We start from the raw sequence: 21,519 nt of genomic DNA, 5'->3' as shown, positions 1-21,519 counted from the left end.
GCTGTGTGACATTTTTGCTTCTTGCCCTTCATAGCTAGGTTTTGGTGTGGTAATTGCTTATTGGGGGGGATGTAATTTACTTCAACCAGAATAAATAATCTGTTTGTACATCTCATTCAAATTTGTCTCTACCTTCATTCTGGTCAGCTAAGTGATTCTAATGAGCTGTTCTCCTCTTATTTTCACCCAAGCATGTCAGAGTGTTTTGCAAACATATCATGCCTTTTAATAGCCATTAAAATTTTCTCAGTTTGTTTGAATTATTAGATCCTAGGAATTAAAAAATTTGTTTGAAATAACACAGAACATCTGTGGTAGAAAACAAAATAACTTTGTTGTCTTAGATGCTACTCCTATATAAGAAGATATTTATTTTTCTATGTCTTCTTTACTGTGAGCTGGTCTCTTTAGTTGAGCCGGCTTGCTCTGTGTTATTACTGATTTCTTACATTTTTTAATGAGTAGTTATACTGTCTTGTATATAGATATGAAGTTGCAGTCTTACTTTGAGCTGCCTGTAAACTCCAAGGGGGCTACAGGAGTCTCTCAACTGCAGAGAAGGTTCTGAGATCTGATGGTGGGATATAACAAAGGTTTTTCCCCTCCTCATATATTTCCTCTCACTCTTAAACAGAGTTTCACTTTGAGTTTCAGGTTTGATTTAACCTCAGAAACTCAGAGCACAACTGAGTGGATACCACTGAATTTCTTTATAAATGGTTCTGTTATCACAGCCAAATTAGATCTGTGAAGTTGTTTGAGATGTATAGTGAATAAAGGCAGGGTGTGGGTCAAATTGGAAGAGGGAATATGCAAGAGATGGGGATTAAAAACATGGATACTGCTGTCTCTGTTTTGGAGATGGGTGTGTACTAAGAAGATGAGGAAGGTGAGATCTTGTTTTGGGTAGCCAGTGTTCTGTGGCAGTAAAATTATTGATTATATGATTGCATACCAGGGTGTGAACGCTATATCAGGAGGGCTGTTTCCCCCTATTCTGTTGATGTCACTTTGGTAACATATTTAAGCTCAGTAGTAAAAATCTATCAATTTTAATTACAGATATGTGAGGCCAGTAGAACACCTCTGGATTATTTGTGGGACATCAAGGTGCTGCCTTTGTGGTGGTGAAGCCAGGAAAATAAAAAGAGACACCTTCTGGTATTCAATCAGCTTAGGAAGGGAGAGGTAAGGAGAGGTAGATCAGATTCATCCTTTTTTCTCCAGCACTGTCAAATAATTTGAAAGGTTCATTAAAGCAGCTTAGAGGGATATTTTTGTTTGAGGAATAGGATCCTGGCTTGCAAGGTTGAAGACCAGGCTAAGTTACTTCACTGGCTTAGCAACTTTTGTTTCCTCAGCCAGAAAATTGAGCTAATTATTTTTACTCTTATTAGTATGCCTCCAAGAGCTCTTGATGAAAGGAGTGATTTGCAGGGCTGAGTGGCCCATTTACCTGGGGCTGAGCTTTGCTGGGATCCCTCAGGGCTTTCCCATGGTGCAGGGAGGGCTGGGCAGGCTGCAGATGTGGGGCAGACAGACAGGCAACCCTGGCAGCAGCTGGCAGTGCACTGGGGGCAGCCAGGGGCTGGCAGGAGGTGTGTGATGGGGTTGCAGGTAATGTGCTGTGACTGGCTGAAGTCCTGCATTTCCCAGCTGGCATGAACCTGCACAAAGAGCTTGAGGAATCACCTTGTGTTCCCTCAGGGGACAGCATCTAGGGCACAGCATGTCATTTGGCTGTGCCCTGTGGATGTGGAGCATTGTCCTGCTTCCACCTGGATCCTGCCCTTGTGCTGAGGAGTAGGGGTATGGCCCATGAGCATGTCTATGGCCTGTGATCCCTCATCATAGCTCACTACAGTTTCCCCTTGCAACATTTCTGAGATGGTTTTTGGGATTTCAGAAACAAGTACCTTCCTGAACTGGGAATGTCTCTTGGCATGGGCTGTGCTCCTGGTGCTAGCATGAGCACACCTGCAGATACACTTTTCCTTATGTGAGGAGCTGCTCACAGGAAGTGTCACCACTTTTCCATGCTGCTTCAGGACTCAATTCAAACCATAATAGGATCAATACCTAGATTCTTGTTGTTTTTATGGGCTGTGGTTTAAGCACTAAACTTCTCATGGGTCAGGTAGCCAAAGGTGTGAAGGCATGAAAGGATGAGGGTGTAGGAAGGACCATGCCTTGATATTGGACCCTAGACTGCTCCAACATTTTTGACACTTGCTTTCAATAGCTTCTGAGGTATATCCAAGACACAGCTTCTGATCATTTTTGACCAGAAATAACCTCTGTTAGTTGCTGAGTGAATCTCAATTTCATCATCTTCTCTCCTGAAAAGTAGGAGAGATGATGATCAAACTTTGTTTAATTTTAAGAAACTGAGCAATTTGGATCCATTAGAAGAATTGGCTATGCTGTTAATTTACCAGTTGCAAGTACTGTCTGTGTTAGAATATAAATGAAGTTCATACACACGTGCCATCTGTAATTATGATGACCTACAAGATTCCAAGTTGCAGGCTGTGGGCTGCTTTTCCACTTCACAGTGTGGCTGCATAGCAGGTAAATGAGGGATTTTTGGCAGAAGCAGCGTCTTCAGATCTTGTCAGCTGAACGCATATCAAGGGTTTTGCCAATCACATACTTTGTTAAAGATTTATTGGGCTGGAAGAAGAATCAGCTAACAAGAATCTAGTTATCTCTCTGTATACTTTTTGTGTCTGAGGCAGGATGGGACTGCTCATTAAGCATTGTAGGCTTAGTTCAGAGGGGCATTTTTCTAAATATTACACTTCTTCTACACTCAAAGTGATTACAAAGTATTCAGGTGCATGTTGCAGTGTCCAATTTGTGTATTTTATGATCATAGGTCATCAATGTTACAACTTCATGAAGCATATAAAAGAGAAATATAAACAAGTGTATATTTTTCTTCATGAAAGGGCTATTTTTAACACTAAAAATAATTAAATGGCCAAACATCAGTCATGGCAGCATAACCCTTCATTCTCTATTGCTCTGTTTCATTCTTCACTATTTCTTTCCCTCCTGTTTTAAAGTTACTTTTGGACTTGTTGCTTTTTGGTGTGAATTTGTTGCGAAGTAATGTTGGTGAAAGTTTTTTTCTAAGAAGCAAAAACAATTGTAGATTTTTCTGCCATGTCATTTCTGTTAGAGGATGTTGCTCTGAGTTTTGCAGAGAAGGCATCGGAGGAATTTTAAAAGGTCTGTTCTGTTAAATCTCAGTTACCATGGGCCTTTTGTTTGTTTGGCCCAAGATTATCATGAAGATTCATAATTTGGAGAAATTGCTGCCAATTTTTAATTTGGTTTATTCTTTCTTTAGTAGAGAGGGATTTTGAAGTAGGGGTAGCTCTTGATCTTGCTTTTCCTCCAGACAGTCAGATGTATTATGGTCTGTTGGGAGGGAGAGGTCGATTCATGAAATCATTTTATAATGATTTCTCTGTTGTTTTTCATGGCTAACAGCAAACAAATAATAAAAATTTCCTAGCTTCATGACTGTAATGTTTTTGTAAATGTCTGTATCTATGTGTGTTGGAAAAGGATTTGTCTCTCGATGCTCAATTCTTTTCTTTGAAGATTCAGATTAATCCTGAAAGTGTTTACTCAGATGTGATGAATTACAAGTGGATGAAATTACATTGTTGTCGGATTGACTCATTGTCCTGCTGTGCTGCCTCAGTTGGGAGCATTGACTTTCATCTCTGCAGAGTTGCCTCCCTTGGAGACCTGAGTTTTACACAGATGACATATCTGCCTTGTTAGAGGTCTAGAGGGTTTTGGTAGCTGGACTTGGAGATGATAATCAAGGATAAGGAAAGCAAAAGGACTTGTGGAGGGGGAATGGGAGGTGGGTAGGACATCTGGAAGGGAAAGAAGAACAATACCTATCTCTCTGACTTAGACATGGCATGTCTTGCCAAAAAGGTTGTGCAGGGTCACTAAGCAAGATGAGGAGAGTGGGGAGTGTTTTAGGGTGTATCAGTTGGCAAACAGTTTGAAGTCCCCTGATGCCATGTAAAGCATCATCCCAACAGTGAAAGATTATCTGGTGTGGCTGTATGTCTTATGCAGTCACTGCACTTCAGGCTCTGACTCTTAATTGATGGAGAGAATGTTGCTTGGTGCCTAGAACATGCTGCGTCCTGGTGTCTCCCATAGTCTGTGGAAAAGGGGAAAAGTAATTGCCTCTCTGTAAAGCTGTTTCTCGTTCTGTGGTTGCTAATAGGATTGTGATTATTAGAAGTGAAGTTTTATTTTGTAACCTTCTAAACCACTTTAGTCCTAGCAAGAAGAAACTGGAGATGTGAAGGAGTTTATATTGAAAACCTCTAAGAGAACAGTGTCCGTTTCTGAACATTTCTGCATAATTATGTGAGAGTTTTCACAGCAAAATGAAAAAGAAAATTGTTCCTTGCTCAGCATTTTGCTAAATGCTGTTCATTTCCAATAGCTCAAATAACCTGAATGCCATGAGGACTTCTCACTAACCTATAACTATGTTAATGTCTTTCTTGCCACAGGGGTAGTTTCTCCCAGTAAAAAACCAAAAAATTGCACACTGCAGAATGCACACTACAGATACTGCCAAGAAACTGCTGCTGCAACCTCCCTATGAAAATGAAGCATTATTCACAAGGCTTCCTTGCTTTGGGGAAAATTTTCAGTGGAAGCTAGTTTCTTAGGAAAATCTGGTGTGATGTAAGTGTTGGATTGGTTCAGGTGCTTTGTTGTACCTTCAGGTAGGATCTGCAGAGTACATGTGACAAAAGTCAGTTTTTTAGTAAGCACTCTGGTGCTTTAAGCTTTATGGAACTCTGGAAACAGTTTAAATGGGCTGTGGGCATGGGGAGAGAATGGTCTTTCTCACAGACTGGCATTTCCAGTTCTGGTAACATGAGGGTCAGTTATGTTTGGATACCATTTGGGGTTAGCCTGCCTTCAGAGTAAGAGTTTGGTGTGCCTGCCATTTAATAGTTTCTGGGTTTAGATAAGATAGGAGAGATTTGTGTCTTTGAGTCCTGAAGAATTAAAAATAAGACTCTGAGTGAAGTCCTAAAGCTGAAGATCTTGCTTTAAATTCCTAATGAGATTCTAAAGTGAGGTTGACTTGACAGTAACATACATTGCAGGCTGGGCTGGAGGAGGAAGAGGGGTGTCTTATCTGCTCTTTGCAGGCAAGAGCTTGTTTTTATCTGACCTAGTGACTTTTAACAGAGATTAAGGAAAACAACATGTATGTTTCAATGAGCTTGAGCACATTCCCTAGGTAAGAAGTGCTCAGGAAATTAATCATGGGGCCCACTGTAATGCCATGGTTCTGCTGTGTGGAATCAATCTTGTAAATCCACAACCCAAGCTCAGAAGAGACTTTCCTGATCATGGTGGTTTACTGTTTGCACAGAGTGGGTCAAAGAATTTCCTACCCATACTTAAATTTATATATGTTAAAGCACAGAGATTGTTACACTGTTTTGCATTTCTGAATTTAACCTTCCCCTTGCAACTTAATATAATTCAAATGAATATAAATGCATCCTATGAAATGATTTCATTGTTGGGGAGAAAGGTGCTTGCATGCCTTTGTGGCACCTGGAAGAGTGGTAAGACAAGGCTTGTGGGTTAGCACATCTTAACCACTGCTTTCTAGCCCTGTTAAATGCCTGCGAGAAATAGTGCTTATATTGCATTTTGTACCTCTGAAAGTGAAAGGTGTCTCTGCCTGTGGCAGGGGGGTTGGAACCAGATGGTCTCTAAGGTCTCTTCCAACCCAAATGATTTTGTGTTTCTATGTGTAAGGATGGTTAAGTGAGAAGTTTTACAGTGCTGCTGGGAGGAGTGAGCTGTCACTCATTCAGCTCCTCACGCTGTCAGCTTTGGAACTCGATGACAAACATTGGCACCAGCTCTTGTTTTGTAACAGAAACAGCTGCTGTGCTTGGGCTTTGCCTCGTGGCCACCCTTTGGCCTGCTGTGAAAAGAACCTGCCTCGGCTCTCCAAGGTGCTGTAGCTTTTTCCTCTCGTGATTTCTAATGTGGTTACAGTTGTCAGTGAAGAAACTGCTGGCAGATTGAAAATGTGTGGGCAATGTCAAATGAACTGTTGTTGCAAAATGCACACAAAAGATCCTGCTAATGCAGTTGTACTAGTTTACATTTAGTCTTGATGCCTAGAAGTTATGACTTTATTTTAATTGTAACAGAGCAGCCAAAGAATCAACAGATTGCTGCCCTTTCAGGCAACAACAGTTGAGGCTAAACTTATGTCACAAAAGACTGTCTGGGCTTTGTCATCTCTGAGGACAGCCAGGAGTTGACTAAAGGGAGGAAAAAGTTGCACTTACAGCCATGTTCCAGTTCCACAGAGATCTCTGCAAACTGCATTTAGCTTGGGAGGGTATAATAACCATATTTATTTCTCAATTAGCACCAAGAACGATAGTACTGTGTGTTTCAGTGCCTAAAAAATTGAGTATTTTCTCCATTAGCTTCCTTGTTGGCCGGGCACGTGGTGTCCATGGCACAGCAAGGCTGCAAAGGCTTCATGGTGATTGATCAGAATCTGCCAAGGCTGTGCAGAACTGGAGTAGCAAAGTGAGCTCAGCATAAAATGGCACTGGCGAGGTGGGAAGAAAGCTGTTTTCTCACATGTAAGAGTTCATTATAGTTTAGGCAGTGGAAAGATCTCCTGAAGCTGAACACTAGTCAAATTAGTGCAAATACATAGCATTTTTTTGTCTGACCATATCTTGTTTCCCCTCGTGCTGAAGATGTAATAGAAAAGAGATTTTGCTTTACATCTTTCATGTGCAGTTGTTACACAACTCTTTTGTTTGTTTCTTTTCCCCTCTGCTCTCCTGTGTCCCACGTCTCATTCTCCAAACTGCCAACTACATCTATTGCTTGTATTCATCTGAAGTGGGAGGATTTCAAACTACAGAAGCTTTGCCAAAGTTTTTTTGTGGCTTTTATTCAAGCTCACTTCTTCTATTTCTGTGGTTTACTTGGGGCTACATAGTCATCTACATGGAGATGATGATCAGAGTGGAAAATACGGGCATTTCGTAACTGGCCTAGCAATTACTTCTTGTGCTGTAGAAAAACCAGAAACATAAAAGCCCTGCTTATGCTCAAAATATCTGGATGTCAGAACTCTTTTGAAGAAGCTCCTTATTATATCCTTTTTGTAGTGAACTGATAGCAAGCGATTCCCTTGCACAACACTTCTCAAAAAAAAAAAAGCACTGTGTTAGTCTATTCATCTTTTTTCCATTGTTCATCTTTTGTACCTCTCTAGTGGAATAGTTTTCTCTTTCCCCAGTTACTACTATTTTATATACAGGCTGAGTGGCTAACTGTATTTAAAGGCATTTGTAAAGTGCCTCTGGCAGACGAGTTGAGGCATCTCTGTTCTTGCATCTCTGCTAATTAAAGTCAAAAGAGAGACCATGCTTGCATTTCTGACTCGCTCAGTTGAGTTGTTGTTTAAGGGGCAAGATGGGAAATGGGGCTGTTGAAGTACTCTGGAATTCCAGAGTCTAATGGCACAGGATATTTTCATCCCTCCCTTTCCCCGCCTTACTCTTTTCTTTTCTCTTTGCAGTGCAGGACTGCTTCAGTTCCTTCATCATGCAGCTCATGTCACTACCCGACACGGTGTGGGACTGCTAGTCCAGGGCTGATTTTGACTGAGTCCTTGGGCTTGAAGACTCATGGGCATTGCTGAGATTGCACCTTTGAGAGAAGAGTCTTTCTGATGGTCCTGCTCTGCTCCACCTGACCCTATGAAAGGAGGGTTCACCATAGCTCTGTCCTTGGCGCTCCAGCTCCACAAGATGGGCTCGTTCAGGAGGCCTCGACCTCGCTTCATGAGCTCCCCTGTGCTCAGCGATCTGCCTCGCTTCCAGGCAGCCCGGCAGGCGATGCAGCTCAGCTCCAACTCTGCCTGGAACAGGTGAGCAGCACCCACCTGGCTGAGCTCTTGCCCTGCAGCAGCTCCTCAGTGAGGGTCATGTGTACCTTATGCTTGTGCTGCACTGTTTATGACTAAGCTCATCTCTTCGTAAGCATGCATGAATTTTTGGCATGTCCAGGCTTTGCTGGCATTGCAAGCATCCATGGAATTGAAAAATTTAGACCTACTAATGCTTGCTTGGTTTTGGCCAATGTTGTTCAGCCGTACTGTCTTGAAGTAAAGCAGAATTGCTTTTTGTTAACAGTTGTATATTTTCAATCCCACTGAGGAAAACACATTCCTAGTACTGTAATAAATGCCAGTTTATTGATTCACAAAGGCATGTATTTGCATATTATGAAGCTTTTATCGCAGTCAAGTTCCTCTGACAGCTACTAAGCTTGTGGCTTCAACCGGCATTTCCTATTGGTAGCTAAATCCTGTCTACTGTGTGTGTCATGCAGCAATAGCAACTGGAAAACACTGTGAAAGGTGAAGAGTGAGATGTCCTGTGGCTGGATCTGAGGTAGTGGTGTGCTGCTATGAGAAGTGGGCATTCCCACCTTCCCTTCTGCCACCTGGCACCAGCTCTGTGCTCTGCAGACCGTTCTTGCTTGCTGACCTAGCTCAGTTTACCAATGTCACACGAAAGTAGCCTGGCAAAAACATTGCAGTTTTGTGCCATGATAGTGAGCTGGGATCTGTGAAGCATGCAGATACCATAACTGTCCACAGAAGGGAATGTCTATGCAGGGAATGACATGTGCCCTTGTTAGCCATGGCAAGCTTTAGATCTGCTAAACCTCCTTGTCTGCTGTCACTTTATGACTTCCTCTGTGCTGGTGAGAGAATTAGGAGATACTCCAGTAGTATCTTAAAAGCATTAACAGGTCTTAAACTCAGATTTGATGAGGTGATTCTGGCTACAGAACATCTTCCAGCACGGCCAGGGTCTGGCCAGATGCTGCAGAACGGGTGGTTCCTGGTAGGATCGCTGGATAATGCAGCGTGATGTGTTTGGCAGATATTACCAAAAATCTATGTCTCCTCATAGCAAGGAGCCTGCAAAGATCCCCCAGAGAGTTGTGTTCAAAAGCTATCTGGCACAAGCAGTGTCCCTGTGACAACTTTCCCTTGCTTACCCTAGGCAGAGCTTGAGGTTGGTTTTACTCTGTCTCCCAGGGGAGATGTAAGTAGCTAAGAGTGACAATTTCAAGGTGAGAAAGAGCGGGAGTATTAGAGTATTCACCTGGTTGTAATCTCTCTGCTTTTGGTGCCTTGCTCACACTGTGCCCTGTGGTAAATCACACTGTTACTCATGGATGTTGTCCTGTCTCATTTCTTTTTTTGGCAGCGTACAAACAGCAGTGATAAATGTGTTCAAAGGGGGAGGCTTGCAGAACAATGAACTTTACACCCTCAATGAAAATATCAGGTAGGCTGCTGAAATGCAAAAATGGATTTTTGTTGCTGCTTGTTTGGCGTTTGCTGGGGTCTGTTGCCTTCAGAACCACAGTTGGAAGATATTGGTGGGAGGAGAAGGGAAGAAAGCAAACTTAAGCACAGCTCTGGGGTTTCTGGCTAACTTGCTTCTTTCTTGCTATTGAGTGATGTGAATGGCACAGGGTATTTGGATAATTTTTCTCCAGGTTGTGTAGGTACATAGCTTTGATAAGGACAGGTTGTGTACTGATTGTAAGGCTTTTGTTCTTTCCTAGGTGCTATGCCTCTTTTGGATAGGTTTTATACCTAATCATATTGCCATCTCTTTTCTGAAACCAAACTTCTCAGAACCATGGAGCGTTTAAAGCAAACCACAAAGTTTAATTTAAAGGCTTAATATTCACCTGATAATTGCAGAGCAAAACCTGAAAACATGAACTGTAAAGATAAAAAAACTAAAAGCCTAGCTAACATTTTTTGTCACTGATACTAGTGATGGCTAAAAATATAATTTTCTTTTCAAAGCAAGTTTCATGATTATCTGTGGTTTCATTCTGATTAGTTGGAAAGTTTGATTAGCAATAGATAGGACTGTAGAGTAGATAAAGAACTATTTGCTCTTGTCTTGGTTCCAAGTGCTGCTGAGAGGAGTATTGTCAGCACTCATGGATGTAGATTCCTCCTTCTCTTTTTACCACTGCATCTTTATTAATTCATCAAGAGTGCTGTCATACATGTCTCTGCTTCTTCTTTTATATGCCCTCTCTTCATTGCTGTTGCATTTTTTTGAGCTCCAAAAGATTCAAATGGCAATTTGAGCTAAGTATGTACTAAACAGCAGTCTAAACTACCCCTTTCCCCACTTTCAAAATAAATGCAGCTATCAGGGCAGGGGACTCTATCCAATTTGGTCTAGTCCCAAACCCAAAAGTTTAATATAATTCCTTTTGAGAATTGAGCAAGGGCAGCATCTTGCACTTTAATGATATTTTAGTGTGTTCAGGTCAGAAGTCTTCAAGTTAGGTTTAAGTACTTGGAGCAGTCTAAATTCTCCATGGGATGAGTATTTGTGGATATGAAAATAAAAACAGATGTCATAAGGCTTGGGAAATACCTAAAGCCCCAGCCTGTTAGCAGACTTGGGGAGTGGCTTTGGGCTTTGTGACTTGCCTGTTGCCCGTGGCTGCATCCCGCTTTTGCCCTGAAGTGCAAGCAGGTGCTCCTTGCCACCTTTCCAGGGAGGCAGCACTCTGGGCAGAACTGCTGTGGGGTCTGGGCTTGGCCCCAGTGGCTGGACCATGCTCTCTTCATGCAACCAGGCAAAGAACAGGAAATTCCTTATGGGCTGTGTATGCTTTGAGAGCAGTGCTGATGGTGGGAGGGGAAATGCCCTTTTCCACAGCCATGCTCTGCCAGGCTGTGCTTGGAAGCACTCACCTTGAATTACATGATTAATGTTCCTGCAGGTGCCCTGAGCGTTGGTTACATCTCCAAATGTCACTCTTTAAATAGACGATTTCAGTCCAAGCAGCTCATTAGTGCCCATCTAAGGAGCAAAGGACAGGCCTCTGCGTGTGTGTGTGCATGAGCACCTGCAGCCTCACACCTGTGGTTCTTGATGGAGCTCCCAGCACGGGCTGAGCTCTGTGCACTACGTGGATCTCCATCGTGACCCTGGAGAAAAGCCAGAGCCCTGAGACAGACAGCTCCTGTGTGCCATGGAGTGGAGCTGGTGCATTTTCCTTGCCCTTGCTCGTAGCTCTCCACTCAGCTCCTGGGTTGTAGTTGTAAATGCAGTAAGGGGCTCTCAGGTTCTGCACAATGCTTGTTATTTGGCAGGGGAAACACGGGGCAGTTTTAAAGGAGGTTGGTAATGACAGGATCAGGAGATGAGCAGGTGGTAACATTTTGTTCTGGGTTGCTGCCACCAAGTTTTTATCTTGCTGTGATTTGATACCATCTCACTGGCTAATTTTTTTTTTTTTAACTACTCTGAAAGTCAGTTGTCACAGCAAGAGGAAATGTAAGAAATGCCTTCGGTAAATGTAATTTCTGTAAGTGGGAAGTGGCCAGGCTATGCTTAGGATGAGACCCCTCCCTTGATTTTTTTCTAAGGTGCAAACCTTTGGTTGCTGATATGAAGCCAAATCCTGCTGGGCTTGTCAGTCAACTGGTGGAGAGCCTGCTGGATTTGGCTGAAGCCAGCAGAAAAGCTTCTGACAAATGGGCCCCCAAAGACTTACCTGATCTATTGATCACATAGACATGTGCTTTGATTTGGGTGGGTGACTATAAGCACTCAGAGAGAGAAAGAGTAAAGGCATTCTGGCATGCAAATAAATGTAGAAGCATTTTTAAATGGTTAGAAAGGAAGGCTGTCAAATTTAACTTTGAGCAGAAATGAGATAAAAAATGTTGGTAAAAACCCAGCCTTAAGAACTGGATGGTTGCTGATTCAAATCCTGTTTTCAAGCATTCTTGACTATACTTCACATTGACAAAAAGCAAAACTCTTAGAAAAAAAGAAGCAATGTTTGACATTGGAAAGTGTTGGACCCTTACATTTTAGGCAGAATTTACTGCTACAGAATTTATTCTCAGTCACTGAAAGCTTAAAGTGCAAATGCACTGAACTTCCTAAGTTGTTTTGTCAATGCTGCCTCTGATGTAAAACAATCCTGATTTTTATATATTTTTTTAAAATACAAATATGTATTAGAATTTAAAACTTTTTTCACAACCTGATTTAAAAGCCAACAATTTTCATCAGAAGTACTACTTTAGAGTGCCTTTTCCTGTATGCATTTAAAACGCCTTTTCTTAAATTTCTATAATTTCTTCCTTGGATAATATGCCTTCTTTTTTATTGTTTGAAATGTGGTAGTTAAAATGTGTCTGCAGCTTCTGCTTCATTTCTCCTCTCCTTATCCTCACCTTCTACTTCCAAGAGAAAAGGGAATACAACATTAGGGATATATGCTATCTTCAGTGACATGAAAGGCATCTTTGTTTAAACAAAAAAGCAGAGAAAATTATGAGTTTCAATCTAAATAACTCCAAATTTTCTCCCCAGATTTCTGTTCATTCAGGGGAGCAATTTGATTTTTGCTTGTTTTAGATGTATGGTTCATAATGAGAAAACTTTAGAGAAACTCTTTAATTCCTTTATAATTTGAGAATAGCCTTTGTAAAATATATACGTGACTGTAAGAGAAATGTAACTGTGGCCAAAAGGACCCTTCCCATACATTCCTGTATCTTTGGTATGAGTGGTATAGCTGTAAGAAATGACCAGCAGTGGCTGCTGCTTCATGGCTCCATTCCTTCTGTCTACAGACGGCTGCTGAAGAGTGAACTTGGATCCTTCATCACTGATTACTTTCAGGTATTGCATGACTTGCTTGCTTTATTTTGAGGTTTGCTCCCTTCAGCTTTTTAGCCTGTAACAAAATTACATTTTAAATGTGTGTAACCTGCAAGTTTTGTTTTTGTTTTGCTGAGGAAGATGATGGAGGTACTGGACTTTTTATATGAAGGCCATATAGCCCTGGGAGTAATTATTTTTATTTATATGAGTGCAGAATTAAGGATAATCTTCCTTTGCACTTAAGAAAGGCTGCTAGTAGCCCGCCAAGATCAACAAGGAATTCACTTGAAGTTTTTAAAGAAGATGGGATGCCTTTTCTTGAGTGTAGGGAATTCAAAAGTAGGTTTTGTGCAACAGGGGCCAGCAAAGGGAAAGAGGAGAGATAATGACAACTGCCTGGAGGCAGGAGGAGGGGGCAAAGAGAAGGAAGTTTCTCTCAGCAGGAAATCAACCTGGGTGCTGTTTGCCTTTTAGTCCCACAAATATAAATGCAGCTTCTGAAAAAGGAAAATGTGAAAGATGATGGAAGACTTGAACAATCACAAATGTGAATGCGTGTTGCTGCCTTTTATTGACACTGACCATATAGACAGAGGTTCACATGTAGACCACATGAAAGCCTACTGGATGATTTTTAGAAGGCACTGATGGCTTTCAGTGTTTTAATTTGTTCAGTGTACTGTTGATTTAAAAAAAAAAAGGGCTGCTGGAAACAAGAGGGTTTTCTTCCCTTTGAGTAAGAGAGAGAAGTTCTGTACTTTCTGAAGCGACTGATGCTGCTGTGTGCGTGCTAACAGCTTAAAAGAGAAAGAAAGACTAGTGTTGTTTCCTATCAGATTATGTGATTTATTAGATTACGTGACTTTAAAAAATCCCCCTGCTGTGCTATCAAGTGAGAAGAAAACTCCTGCCCCAAGGGTAGTTATGTTTCACTTCCTCAGCCCCTCTCTGCACAAGTTGTTTACTGCAGAGGCAGCTGCTGCCTGCGCATGGCAGGATGTTTCCTGGACCCTGAGTGGGGTGGCCGCCACCAGCATTCATTTAATTTCTGGGGTGTTTTTGCTCAGTGTCAAAAGGAGTAACTTGGCATCTGTCAGACTTAGCCTGAGGTAAAACTCTTGGTGCAGGCAAGTTGTGAGACAAAGTGTGAGATAAAGGCTATTGTCGGAGTGAGATTTTTCCCTCTGTGAGCTAAGATGCAGACTTATTTCTAATTCTAGACTAAAGCATATGGCCATGATAAAAGCTACCACTCCCTCCTGAATGTCTTTCCTCAAAACCCTACGACCATGGAGTGGGGAAAAGGCTTTATATGCTAAAGAAGGGCTGACAACATTATTTCATTTGTCTGTGGGTTCTGTTTCACTGCTGATGTTGGCTGATTTATGGCAGTACTGCTGCCACCAAGATGAGCAGAGTTGAATCAAGCTGCTGATTTGGCTGAAAAATAACCTTGAAAGAAAAAAACTGAAGTTTCCAACTACTTCCTTTGACGTGTTTTGGTCATCACCTCTGACATGGGGGAGGTGCTGGGAGTGGGTCACCAGGATGCAGAGTGGAGTGGAAGTGTATCTTTTGGCAGTGACTTCCTCTGACATCTGTTAAAGCCCACTGAATGCTGTCCCAAGAACCAAGTTTTCTGTCCACTTGCATTGAAATGGATCCTGAAGAATACGCTCTCTGTGTAGCCAGGCAATTTTAACTATCCTAGCAGCAATTAGAGCAACTAACTGGATCATGTAATATTTAGATGTGATAAACTGACTTAAATGTTTTCCATTTCTTATGCCATGGCACCTACAAGGAGAGCCACTAAGAAGAACTTTTAAATCACTTTTGTTTTAAGAGTGCGGGATTTTACATTATGTAAATTTTATACACTCACACATGCACATTTTTATAACCATTGAATAGTCAAGACTAAAATGGAACAGAGCTTTTATAGTGAGACAAAGCTACCTTTGTGATCAACTTGACTTGATTACTCACAAGTCCTTTTCATCAGCACTCATGCAAATTAACAGTTTTTAGCTCCTGAAATTGCTAAAGGAATGTTTAGGAAATGGTTGGAGTTCATGCAGTCTTTTTCTGCTACCAATCCATCATCATACCAGAGTTAATGAGTCTGTTTTGTCTTTGAAAGAGAAATATAATTCCTGTAAGGACTGCAGTGCAAACTCAGATGTTTCATTCTGAAGGAAAGTTGTGTTTATAAATCTGCTGCTTTAGCAATCCTACTGTATATACAACTCCTCTCCTTGGATTGAAGCCTGAGTGTAAATGCCAGATAGCTGGGACTTGTAGCATTTACTGCAGATCTGCCTTAAAGCACTGCTTCATGCTCCAGGTTTTTTTTTTTCAGTACTGACTTTGCCCATGAACTGATTTAAGAATTTCCTGAAAAGGGTGCTTTGTACCTACCTCTATGCTCAATAACCTAGCGGAGCACCATTTGCTCTCAACGCTGGGTTAGTCTGCTGGTGGTCAGCTCAACTGCAATAGGTGGAAATCCTTTGACCATGGAAGGTAAGAGGCTGGGATTTGGAGGAGCAGGGTGTCCTGGCAATTAGGAGTTCTCTGGAGCAGCTGTGTGATGTTTCAGATAAGCTCCCTTCATTTTCCTGCTGTCTGGCCCCCATGTTGGTGGAATAGAATTTAAAATATAAAATTAGCAAGTGTTGGTAAATTGATGCATTATCTGCCTGCTTCTGCAAACAGCCTGAAACAAAACCTTTGGAAGGGATGGACTGTGTCCTTTCATTCTGTGTGGGCTTGTTGATCTTGAAACTCATGGGGGGCAAAATGGAAATGCATTTATGTATATTAACTCCAAACTGTCTCCTCCCAAGGCAGAGAGACCTGATCCCTTCCCAGGCACTGTAACCTCTCCCAGAATCCATAGGCTACAAATGCAAAGTCAAATGCCCAGAGCTGATGCCTGATGTCCACTCCCTGCCCTGGCAGAGCTGGTAGGTGAGGAATGGCAAGTGGACTGTGTTTCCTCATCTCATCCAATGAGATCTTTGATGTCTTTAAACTAGAGCCAAGCTGTTAGATAATTTCCAGCCTGCTGCAGTGGAGAGCCACTGGAGGTGGCAGGTCCTGACTCAGAATTAGACCGAGCTGTTTGTACGCGGAGCTGCAGGAGCTGCAGCGTGCGAGAGCACATTGCTGAGGTGTCAAGCAAAGTCCAGGCAGCAAGATGATAATAAATAGCTCAAAAGTAAGTGGTGTCAGCAATGAGGCAAGCCTGGATCCAAACTAAGCCTGATTTTATCTTAAGCCTTTGGAGCAGTCAGGAGTGGTGCTGGTGAGCCTTCCTGTGGTCAGAGCCCCTCTCGCTGTAGGCGCCCCAGCTGTGCCGGGTGGCTGCAGTGACAGGGGCAAACCTGCACTCCTGCCTCTCTTGTGGCACCATAAAGCTTTTGTTTAGGTCCCCACTGCGTGTTTGCCTGGAGCTCCAGCCTGGAGAGATGACCCCAGCATCTCTCATGATGCTTGTTCACTTTGAAAGGCTGCTTTGTAAAGCCTAGCAAACAGCTGAAAAGGCCATGGGGCTGCTCAGCTAGAGGGGAAAATACAGGGTGTGTGATGCATCCTTCCTTGGTGCCAGGTTTCTGTGTCTACCTGTTTCACAGCAAGGCAAGGAAATCATTGTGTAGGCTCTTGGAGTGATGGTTGCTGCTGGATACAGGCAGCAGTAGCTTTTCTCTGGCCAAGTGCTGTCTTGTGCCTGCTGCCAGGGCCTGCAGCAGCTCGGAACAGAATTCACACTTGTGTGACTTGCAGAGCTGAGCTGTGTGTCTGCAATACTCCTGTGGGTCAAGCTGGTCATTATTATTGTATTTGTCTGCTCACTGGCTGGGAACCCCTGTTCATCCAGGTCTGCTAATTATTTCTGCTTCATCTGGCACTTTCTAGAGCAGCTGTCATGGTGCAGCTCCAGAGACTCCACAGCAGTGCCCAGGTTCCTTATCATGGATGGAGTCCTCTGGCAGCTCAGTGCTGCCGACGGGCAGAGGACTGGTCCTGGCTGGGGACACCTCCTTTCATGGACCCACAGATGTGTGTGAATCCTTCCAAAGGGAGCCTGGCTGCCCCACTCAAAGTGTGCCGTGGGCTGGCTGAGCAGGATCCCACCTGGAGCAGTGACTGATCTGGGCAAAGCCAGGGGCCCTGCCTGCGGGATTTTCCCCGAGCTGCTGCCTGGCTGGTTGTGGTCTGGGTTGTAGCACTGCTGCCTACTTGGTCTGCTCTCCTTCTTACTCTCCCTGCCTCACTTTCATCTCTCCAAGTGGGCCTTCCCTTTATCTGTGAAAAAGAACGGCTCTAGGAAGAGTCATTTTAGGATGTGATTTCATATTTATCTTGCGGTTTCTCCTCTATGTAGGATCGAAGTGATCTCTCTGCTTCTGTCAGTATTTCCCCTCTTGTTAGAGAAAAAAGGATGGGGGTGGGAAGGTGCTCTAGGTATGAGATGCTGCTCACACAAATTTGTGTTTTCTAAAACACTGCCAAGAATTAGGTAGGTGTTTGTGTGCAGCTGGCAATGACTTTGTAGAAAATACTTGCTAAGTAAGTTTGGGTGATGCTTTTTTTCCCAAATTAACGTCAGATTATCCACAAAGCAATGGCTATGTGCCTGTAGAGCCTGTAAAAGTCTGGTTTAGCACTAGAACACAAAGCCTCAGCCGCCTATAAAAGTGGGCTGCATTTGAGAAACACTGTAGTGGTCTGTAGAAAAATTGATTTTTTTTCATCCAGCAAAATGAGGTCAATTATTTTGAGTGCATTCTGGAATCCATTTACTTGTGTTTCAAGCTTATGTTGTTTGATGAACTAATATTAATTTATTTGAAGGTGGCTTTTAAAAGGCATTCCTGGCCACGTTTGGCTTGGAGATGTGAAGGGAAAGCAGAATTTATCCATAATGAAATGTGTGTTCGTGAAAACATTTTCCCTCAAAGATAATGGCTTATTTGTTATTAACAGGAGAATTCTTTTACCCTGCTATACTGCAGACATGGCTTTCAGACAAGATGTGAAGTTACCTGTGATGGCTTGAGCCTCCTTGGTGTTTTCTGTGGAGTTCTTGTCAGAGCTGTTTAGCTGTTTTTTGCCATCCTTCTGCTTGCATGTAGCACTCAGAGCAGAGCAAGCTGTGCTGGTGGCACGGCTGTCACCCCAAAATCCTTCCTGTTGGTTCTGTCTGGAGGCTGGCACCACACCCATGCTGCTGACTGAGTGCTGCTGGCAGGCAGTATCTGATTTTCCTCAGGCACAGTCCCATGGGTACCATTTTGCCCAGGGGTAGTGGGAGCGTGCACAGGAAGGGCCCCCATTGGGAATGCCCAGCTCCTGCACTGGGAGGGAGGGAGGGAGGGAGAAGGTGCTGGGTACTGCAGGCACTGCTGGTTTGAGAGACAGAGGAGCTCCAGCTGTTGTGACTGGGACAGCTTTCACCTTCTGGAAAGATGATGGGACTGGAATTACTCCATTGGGTGCAAATGGAGAAACTTGCCTCAATTTTTCTAACAGAGAAGGGAAACAGGAAAATACCTGTGCCAGAAAAAAGGAAGGGATTATCAAGGAAAGTGTGTACGTGTTTTATAAGGTGGTGTCTGACTGCCTTCAAATTTTTTTTATTCCCAGTGATTTGAGCATGACTTACTTTAAAGAGTAGCAAGCACAGATATGTTGTGGGAGGATTGTTACTGAGGAACAAGTGAAAAGTGATTATTTTTGCTTTGAATCCTGTCTTGAAAAACTTAGGGCATTAAAAAATGTACTTAAGGGCTTTCTCCTAGCTGCCCTTCTTAGTGGTGTGTCTGAGTCAGCTGTATTGGTTTTCTGCACTGAGAAAAGGGGTCAACCTGTGAGATTTCACAAGGTCACTTCTGTCTGCTGCAAAACATCTCTCCAGATTTCTCAACTGCACGTACCTGTGCTGAAGTGGGGACTTTGTTCCCCTGCACAGCAGAGTAGCAAAGAGTAAAGGCATGTTTGCACCCCCACAGTGAGCATATATCATCCTGTGGTGTGCCAACAGCAGGGTGAGGAAAACACCCTGGGGAACCAGGAAAGGCTCATTTGGGGAGGGAAGGGAATCACCCCAAGCTCCCAGTTCAGCTGTAACTGCAAAGAGGTGGAAGGTGGCAGCTGAACTTTTTCAAATAAATGTACCCCCGAAGCTCACTTGGTGTGAGTCTTTATCTGGTCCTGCTTTAAATAGAAGATTTATTTTTCCTCTTAGCTCTGTGCTTCTGGCAAGCAGGGATGCAGCAGCAAAAGGAGGCTTGTAATCTAGACAAGGTCTGGTCCAGACCTCCACTGCAGCTGCATTGAGTAGCTTGTATTGATTTGTCAGCAGACCCTGTAGGGTTTGTTAATGAAAATTTACCTGTCTGGCTTGCTCTGAGGGATTCATGTTTGGATTGAATCAATTTCTAAGCCTGTGGCTTCTTGCAGGAAAGATGGGGAAGTAACACTTCCAAATATTTTTAGGATGGGGAGAAGGGAAATGAAGTGTGGTTGATTTTATTTATTTTTAAAGTCTCTTCCAAAGGAAAAGGGAAAATTTGAGAGGATAAGTGAAAAGTCTGCAGTAACTACAGTAATTATATGGACCTAATATCTTTTTTAAGGAAACCTTTAGAGTGAGATTATGCAGTCTTTTTAGCACATGGAATTGCTATGACACATTTGTAGGAGCATTATAAATTTGTTGCCACAGAGTAACAATTAATGTATCTATTTTGCAATAGATACAGCTATGCTGCCCATTAGCGTGTACAAATGTGTTCTTTGGTTGCTGACATAGCTGCAAAAGGAAAAAAAAAATCCCTGGAAGTAAAAAATACCTAGAATACTAACTTTTAGGCAAAGTATCTGGAAAATTGTATCCAGAATCGGAAACATACATAAAATCAAATCTATGGCAGATAGAGAAGGAATTCCTGTTTCTTGAGATAAACACAACAAAATAAGCATCACATCCTTGTGTATCTGTATATATATGTACCTTTTTATTACTAAGTAGTTTAAAATAACACCATTTTAAAGACCATCTGTAAATTTCCCTTGCAGTACATGAGAAAAATTGCCTTGAGCTACAAGTTGAAAAATAAAGGCATTAAAAACTTATTAATAAACTGAAAGCATTTGGAAGGATTAAAGTGTCATATCACTCCAACATTATCTATTGTTCAAGCAGAAAAATATTTATAGTGTAAGTAGGTTTCACTTTTTTTCCCCTTGTGTTTTTCTCCATTACAGATTTTTTCTCCGTCTTTTTTCGAGCTGTTGGTTTTTTTCCTGGAAAGTTTTCTGTTGTTGTCCAGAGCATAATATGTGTAGTCATTTATTTCTGTTGAGCAAATCTAAAATTTGAATAGACATCCTGACAGTATTTCCTCTAAAGCCTGTATTTCTGCTAGAGTATCTTCTTAAAGCACTCACTTTCCACTTGTTGCTGATATTTGGAAATGTAGGTTTTTTTCATTCTGTGAACATATTTATCCAGGCTTGCTAATTCCTGTTGTCATTGCCCAGGTGAAAAATATCTCCCAACCTGAGAATGTCACAGAGCAATGTTTCCTCCTTTTTACACCCAGCTTTGTGTTAGCTTCTTGTTGAAGGGAGGATGCAGAGGTGTGCTGCTCTCTTGGCTTGGATTGCTTCCACAGTTGCCTGTGTCTGTGTCAGGGCTGAGCCAGGCTGGTGTGTGGTTCCAGGAACAGGTTTAGGATCCAGAGCAGGAGCACCAGGGCGGGATGCACTGTGGCAGCTCATCAGGAGGCCGTGGTGGTGTCCAGGCAGTGGGGGAACAGCACTGTCCACTGGGAGTGGAAACAGAGGTGCCTTTGCTCCTTGGCTGATGGAAGGTTCTAAAGTGCAACCTTGACCTGATTCCCCATGAAAAACAAAAGATGTGTGATGAACGGTGGGGGAGTCATCTCTGACTGTTGTGTGCTGCCCTGATACTGAGTCCTTTCAGAGAAAGGCTTTATTCTCTATCAATATCATGTCTGTACCTTTTTTAGGATGCAGTAAATAGTGTGTGTGGTGATTGGTGATTTTCTCTGGAGTTCCCAAAACTTTTCAGAATAACTGATTAACTTAGTGTTGTCAGGAGAACAAAAAGATTGGTGCTGTTTTTACACCATTCTTGCCTTTGGGGAAGTGGGAACAAAAAGCTAATCAGGTACTTGGATGTCCTGAACTGCAAACAGGCATATTTTGATATCTTGATCTGTCTGGTCCATGAGAATTAAGTTTATCTAGAAAGACCAGGTCCTGCCAGTTCTTCTGCAGCTTGACACTGCATACTGAGATGATCCAGCTTCTCAATACAAAAAGAATGGGCTCATTCTCATGACAGTAGGTAGGAATGGGGAAGTAGATGTTAGGGAGCTGAACTTGGCCTACTGTGCAGATAGGCAAGCAACGAGCAAGTGCAAAAAGAAGAGAGCAGGACATTTTCCTAGCATTTGACTGATTGCTTCCATCATGTAATTGAGTTATAGCATATGTGGGTGCACCATTATGGTAAGAACCATTTTATTTTCTTGACTCCCTCCCTGTGATCCTTCCAGTTCTTGGAGATGCTGTGTCTGATGCATTTTCATGTCTAGCTAAACAAGAGGGTTTTAAGGAATGTCGAGCACTCATAACTGAGAGCAGTGCTGGAAGAAGGTACTACAACATGACTAATCTTAAGATA

The 21,519-nt window shown here is 42.6% G+C and overlaps 1 protein-coding gene across 10 annotated transcripts in view; it reads left to right on the top strand.

The window, feature by feature from the left end:
• PRR5L (proline rich 5 like) overlaps positions 1-21,519 on the top strand; it is a 56,411-nt gene that overhangs the window by 6,536 nt on the left and 28,356 nt on the right. For 7 of the 10 annotated variants that reach the window (XR_006163000.1, XR_006162998.1, XR_006162999.1 and 4 more), the window contains 3 exons: positions 7,637-7,987; positions 9,342-9,422; positions 12,767-12,815. Coding sequence is in view for 7 of the 10 variants with exons in the window: in XM_033061762.2 (XP_032917653.1) it covers positions 7,818-7,987; positions 9,342-9,422; positions 12,767-12,815 (300 nt within the window). In the remaining 3 variants the exon portion in view is untranslated. Of the gene's footprint in view, positions 1-1,076; positions 1,189-7,636; positions 7,988-9,341; positions 9,423-12,766; positions 12,816-21,519 lie in introns of those variants that run through there. The other 3 variants (XM_033061768.2, XM_033061769.2, XM_033061764.2) reach the window with 2 other exon arrangements.

The sequence above is a fragment of the Catharus ustulatus genome, chromosome 6 (assembly GCF_009819885.2).
Source record: "Catharus ustulatus isolate bCatUst1 chromosome 6, bCatUst1.pri.v2, whole genome shotgun sequence".
Classification (NCBI taxonomy): Eukaryota; Metazoa; Chordata; class Aves; order Passeriformes; family Turdidae; genus Catharus; species Catharus ustulatus.
The sequence above is the reverse complement of the archived record's forward strand: the minus strand, read 5'-3'. Positions and strand labels throughout refer to the sequence as shown.